Here is a 6,000-nt window from a genome sequence, read left to right as displayed (position 1 = left end):
TTCCTTTCCCCTGTGCTTTAATTCCCAGGGACTGTTTTCAGGCAATGCGGGAACACGTCTCTTGGAAGCCTCTGTTGCTGCTTATTTATTATTCTTCCTTCTGAAGTCATAATCATCTGCTTGTGACATCACAGATGGCTCTGTGGAGAGAGATGTGATGTCACAAGCAGATAAGTACTTTTGCGGAGGGGAAAGGAATAAGCAACAGAGGAATGTCAGACCCTGATGGGCTGAGATCCTGTTTGCAAATGTCCCCAGTTCTTTATTTAATTACAAGTGAAAGGAGATGCTGGGAAGACAGAGTCTCTCAGCAGGACTGTCCCCCTGGAGAAGGCTTTGCAGTTTGCCATGTCAGGTCGGTGGCCCTTTAGATAGGACAGGGGGATGATAGGCTCATCAGTGAGCCCTCTGGAGCGAGAGATGGCGCATGTTCCAGTGTCTCAGCTCTGGGCCCTGGAAGTGTTGCAGATGACACAGATCCGACATATCTTGTGATGATCCCCTATGATTTGTATTGGCAATGCCCTACGGGGCTCGGCAGCCTCTGAGCTCCCCTGGCAGCTGAGGATGGGATGGGATGGGAAAGCAGGGGAGGGAGAGAACACAATTGTGGCGCTGCCAAATTGGGCCACGTTATTTCTACCAGATGCCAACACAGACTAGGCCTGTAGGGAGGGAGTCTATGTTAGCAAGGGGTAAGATGGTCCAGGCCAGCTCCATTCACTTTCCTCTTTCAGTACAAGCCCAGCGGGTAAGGCTGACAAAGGGGGAGGGAGACTGCTGCCCCCTCCCCCAAGCACTGAGAAGAGAGGCAGTTTAAGTATACCAGGAACCCTCCAACTATCAATGGCTAAATCAGATGGCAGGGCCCTGCCTGCTGGGAGTTTCAGGAACCCTGGTGGGAGAGAGGGAACCTCTTCCTCTGGCTCCTGAAGGCGCCTGGCTGGGCTGTGCAGCGTGAGTGGGTGATACCGGGCCAGGAGCCCAGAGTGTGAAGGGGCAGGGGACGGAAAAGGGGCCAATCTTTCACTAAACATGTGCTGCAGATACCCCCTCCTCCACTGGCCTGGGATTTACCTCCACTGCAGGTGAGGGTGGGGGTCTGAGATGGCCTGAAACTCCAGAAGGTTCAATACATAAACAGTCTCACACCCCACCCCCAATCGCATTAGAATAAAAAAAGAACATAAAGGAAACAAAGAGCATAAAAATATCGGAGAGACTTCAATTCACTCTACGGAGTTCCAAAGAGAGTGGCCGTGCCTCCTATTGTACAATAGAGAGAGTTATACAGAGCTTCAATATAGAGATCTTTCTATATATATATATATATATTTATAGGTATGTATATATTTATAGTGTATTGCGTTTAAAACAGCCGTGCCTGCTTCTTCAGCTCGTTCCTCTTCCACAGGGCCAGGCGGTCGAACTCTGCAATGGTCATGCTGAAGATCTGATAGAACTCGTCCTGTGACAGGTGGCGCTGGGGGGACAGCAGAGAGGGGCATGAGGCGGGTTGTACGGACCTGTGACAGCACGTGGGAGGGCGGCTGCCATGGCTCATAGCTGAGAGTGCCTGTGCAGATGCCATTGTGACTCTGCGTGAGCATATGCAAGCGACTGCCTCTGTGTGTGTGTGTGTGCACGCACGCCTGTCATTGTGACTATCCAAGTGTTATTGTGTGCAGCTCTGTGTGTATCTGTGTATGTGCAATTGTAAGTGTGACCAGGTGCAATCGTGACTCTGCATGAGCACACACGAATGCCTGTGAGTGTGCGATTGTGGCTGTGCAGAGCTGAGCGTGTGCGATTGCGGCTGTGTGTGAGCATGATGTGTCTGAGTGGGATTGTGTGTGAGTGTCTGTGACTGTGGCTGCGTGTGAGCATGACCGCGTGCCAGCGTGTGCATAAGTGACCCCCTTCCTCGGCCTGCGGTTGGGGCCAGTGCCAAACCCCGAACACTGCGCTGGTGACCTCTCACTCTCACCCAGCACTGTGGGCTTTTGTTGGCTTCAGGCAGCCAGCCCCCACAATGGGTCAGTGACTTTCTAGCCTGAAAAAATAACAGGAGTACTTGTGGCACCTTAGAGACTAACAAATTTATTAGAGCATAAGCTTTCGTGGGCTACAACCCACTTCTTCGGATGCTTTGTTTTGCTGTACTTTGAACCTAAGACAGAGGGGGGTCCTCTGAGCTCTTTAAGTTTGATTACCCTGTAAAGCTATTTTCCATACTGATTTTACAGAGATGATTTTTACCTTTTTCTTTAATTAAAAGCCTTCTTTTTTAAGAACCAGATTGATTTCTCCTTGTTTTAAGATCCAAGGGGGTTTGGATCTGTATTCACCAGGAGTTGGTGAAAGGAGGGTGGGAGGAAGGAGGGGGGATGGTTAATTTCTCCTTGTTTTAAGATCCAAGGGGGTTTGGATCTGTGTTCACCAGGGAATTGGTGAAAGGTTTCTCAAGGCTTCCCAGGGAGGGAATTCTTGTGATGGTGGCAGCGGACCAAAGCTAAGCTGGTAGATAAGCTTAGAAGTTTTCATGCAGGCCCCTACATTTGTACCCTAAGGTTCAAAGTGGGGATACAGCCGTAATCAAACTTAAAGAGCTCAGAGGACCCCCCTCTGTCTTAGGTTCAAAGTACAGCAAAACAAAGATGGGTTGTAGCCCACGAAAGCTTATGCTCTAATAAATTTGTTAGTCTCTAAGGTGCCACAAGTACTCCTGTTATTTTTGCGGATACAGACTAACACGGCTGCTACTCTGAAACCTTTCTAGCCTGAGCTTTTCAAAGGAGGGTGGCTTGGGAAGCATCCGGCAGGGGGGATCCCCTCTGAATTGTCCCAGATCTCAACGGGGTGGGGAGGAGTGATAGCTTTGGTATGATGCTGTGCTCCACAGGGTGATGTCCATGCAGACAGCATTTACTCCTGCTCCGTCTGCAGGGAGGTTAGGTCTGAAACACCTCAGGTCTCCATGTGGGAGATGACATCTAACAGGCAGGAGGGCAGCTACCCTTGCTCCATTCATACTTCCTCCCCCAGCCCTAGCTGCACTGGGGGAGGAGGGAGACAGTGTCAGAAGGGAGTGTCCCAGTGGTATTCTCCCCAGTGGGGAAGGCTTTGCTTACCTCTAACCGAGTCCTGTCCACATCTTTGGGCAGCTGGTTCCTCCCCCTGGTGGTCACCATGAGCAGCTCGTAGGGGTATATCTGCAGAGAGAGACGAAGAAACGCTTTGGGGTTGGTAGGCTCTCTGAGCTGTGAGCCAGGGAGCAGTCCAGACGGGCACAGCTAGAGGGAACCCACAGCAACAACACAGTGGCTAGTCCTTGGGCCTGTTCTGTTTGGCTCAGGGATGGTGCTTCCTGGGCGCCACAAAGGTGCAGGCCCAACTCCCACAGTAGAATGGAGCTCACGCTGACACTGCAAGGCAGGGGTGCTGCTCTGATGGAGAGGCTGCCCTGAGGGGCGACACTAACCCAGCTCCCCGTCTGCCCATCTCCAGGCAGAAGGCGAAGACTGCTTGGCTTGTCACAGAGGCCAGTGGTTCCCAAACTTTTTACTCAGGCATCCCACCAACTGCATTTTGTCTTTTTTTGCAACCCACCATTACGTACATGCACCCTCTGCCCTGGCACCTCAACCCTAACCCCGGCCCAGTGTAGAGGAAAGGCCTTGTGGGCAGGGAACGAGCCTGCCCCGCATTCCCCCTGCAGCAGTGGCTCCTGTCCCATGATGCTGGGACCAGCTCCCTGCTCTGGGTGTTGCGACCTGGCACACAGGGTTGTAGCACCACTCGGGTTTGGTCCAGCTGGTGGTGCTGCAACCCCGTGCGCCAGGTTGCAAAACCTGGAGCAGGGAACCAGGCCCAGCCCTGCAGGACTGGAGCCAACACTGTGGGGCGAGTACAGAACAGGCTCAGAATCCATCTCCCCAACCCCTCCAGGGTCTCTCCTCTGCACCAGGCCAGGAGAAATGTATGTTTGCTTAGGCCAGAGCCCAGTGATGGGTTAACCTGGTTCTGGATGTAGCGACCCAGCTAAAACCTTCTTGGGACCCACTGGTGGGTCAGGACCCACCATTTCAGAAACACTGGTGTAGGCGATGACCTAGCATCCTACCCAGCATCCCCTCTCCACATCTAATAGGTTCAGCATCCACAGCTGGGTGGGAGCTGCTGCTGCTGAGCCCAGCATGACAGCTGTGGTCACCCACCTCATCAGTTCTTCCCCCAGCATGCACCTTGCTGCTGGGCAAAGCGTTTTGAGACACCAGCAACGTAAACCATGCTCAACTGCAGCCCATTCTGTTGGAGCTGATAGCAGGAGGGACAGGGGGCTGGATTGAGGGAAAGTGAAGCCAGGGCATGTCTGAGGGAAGTGAAGGTGTCTGAAAAGGCCTCAGTTCAAACATGGGCTCTGGAGACCAGCCCAGGACACAGGAGATGGAGGGACAATCTCCAAGGACCCTGCCCTGGTGGCATTTGGACATTAGATGGTATCACTGACTGGATGGCAGCTGTTCCCCACTCCAAGGAGAGTCTTACCTTGTATTCTGTAAGGAGAGAAAGAGAAGGAAAAAGACAAGAAACGAGTCAGTCAGCAGCCTCGGAGCCTTCCCTTTGCCATCAGGCGAGAGCCCCGACTCCCCACAGGAGACACGGCCCCACGTGTGTTCTCCCCTTGTCTGTCCTGCCTCTGGCAGCTGCTCCCAGGGGGCTGGCCTGAGGGTGGGGTTACAGTGTGCAGGCTGCTCGCTCTCACGCCCACAGCTCCTGGAATCTCACTCATTGTTTCAAGCGCAGCTCAGGAGGAAGGGAGGCACCAGCAACACTGAGGACAGCTCAGCACAGCTCCATTGAGAGCACTGGTGAAATCAGGGTCTGATCCTGCAGGGTGCTCAGGGCCCTTCCCCAGCATTGACTTCACGGGAGTGGAGGGTGCACAGCTGCCTGCAGCATGGTGGGGCCTATGAGAGACGCTGCCAGGTGCTTTAGGCCAAAAGATACTTGTTGCTTTTCAGAGGTTTTTAAAAGGCTTTTCATAACATGAGCCCGAGTCATCCCTGCGCTGGGGCTGAACTCAGCACTGGGTAGGGGGGGCAATGGTGGGTCTACACCAACTAACCTGACCCTGCTGCTAATGGCCCCTAGGCAGGCAGGAATAGCCAGGGCACAGTACTGTTCAATGAAGGGGATATGAAATGCCCCTCATATGCTCTATGTGCTGGGGGAAGCCCAGAGTCGGCTATGCTGGCTCCCTACCAGCCAGAGGGAAACTCTCTGTCATGAGAATTCCCTGGACGATGGATCCACCACCATTGCAGCCCCTTGATGCAGAGATGAATTGGGCCCAATATTCATAGGAATAGTTTCATTACAATATTTTTGCATTTCAAAGGAAACAGTGCTTTGGCTTAGCTTTAACCCTTCCCCTGCCGGGTGTGCAACCCCAACACTGCAGGAATTTGCTAGGGGACGAGAACTGGAAAGAAAAACTAACTGGATAGTGACAGAACAAGAAGCGATGGTCTCAAATTGCAGTGGGGGAGGTCTAGGTTGGATATTAGGAAACACTATTTCACTAGGAGGGTGGTGAAGCACTGGAATGGGTTACCTAGGGAGGTGGTGGAATCTCCATCCTTAGAGGTTTTTAAGGCCCGGCTTGACAATGCCTTGGCTGGGATGATTTAGTCGGGGTTGGTCCTGATTTGAGCAGGGGATTGGACTAGATGACCTCCTGAGGTCTCTTCCAACCCTAATCTTCTATGATTCTAAAGCAAGAAACTGATTAGCCTATTTTCATTCCCCAAGCTGGCAGAAATGTAAAAAGCAATAGCAGGAACGGTGACAAATACACGGATTGTTTTTTCAGTTTTACAATGTCAGGGGCCAACAGTAACACAGCTTTGAAACACATCATTAGCAATGTGAGGGTGTCCCTTATCTGCTGCCGCAGGGCCAGCTGGGGGCTCTAGGCAAGAGCACAAACCAGTGTCT

At 52.5% G+C, this 6,000-nt stretch overlaps 1 protein-coding gene across 5 annotated transcripts in view; it reads right to left on the bottom strand.

Annotated features, from left to right (window-relative positions):
• Positions 1-1,108: 1,108 nt before the first annotated feature.
• Positions 1,109-6,000, bottom strand: part of ABLIM3 (actin binding LIM protein family member 3) — a 105,276-nt gene continuing 100,384 nt past the window's right edge. For all 5 annotated transcript variants that reach the window (XM_026658044.2, XM_029912946.1, XM_029912947.1 and 2 more), the window contains 3 exons: positions 4,549-4,556; positions 3,132-3,212; positions 1,109-1,483 (listed from right to left, as the gene is read on the bottom strand). In XM_026658044.2, the coding sequence (XP_026513829.1) occupies positions 1,370-1,483; positions 3,132-3,212; positions 4,549-4,556 (203 nt within the window). In that variant the 3' untranslated portion in view covers positions 1,109-1,369. The remainder of the gene's footprint in view (positions 1,484-3,131; positions 3,213-4,548; positions 4,557-6,000) is intronic.

This window comes from Terrapene carolina, unplaced genomic scaffold (assembly GCF_002925995.2).
Source record: "Terrapene carolina triunguis isolate 2854851 unplaced genomic scaffold, T_m_triunguis-2.0 Scaffold395, whole genome shotgun sequence".
Taxonomy (NCBI): Eukaryota; Metazoa; Chordata; order Testudines; family Emydidae; genus Terrapene; species Terrapene triunguis.
The sequence above is the reverse complement of the archived record's forward strand: the minus strand, read 5'-3'. Positions and strand labels throughout refer to the sequence as shown.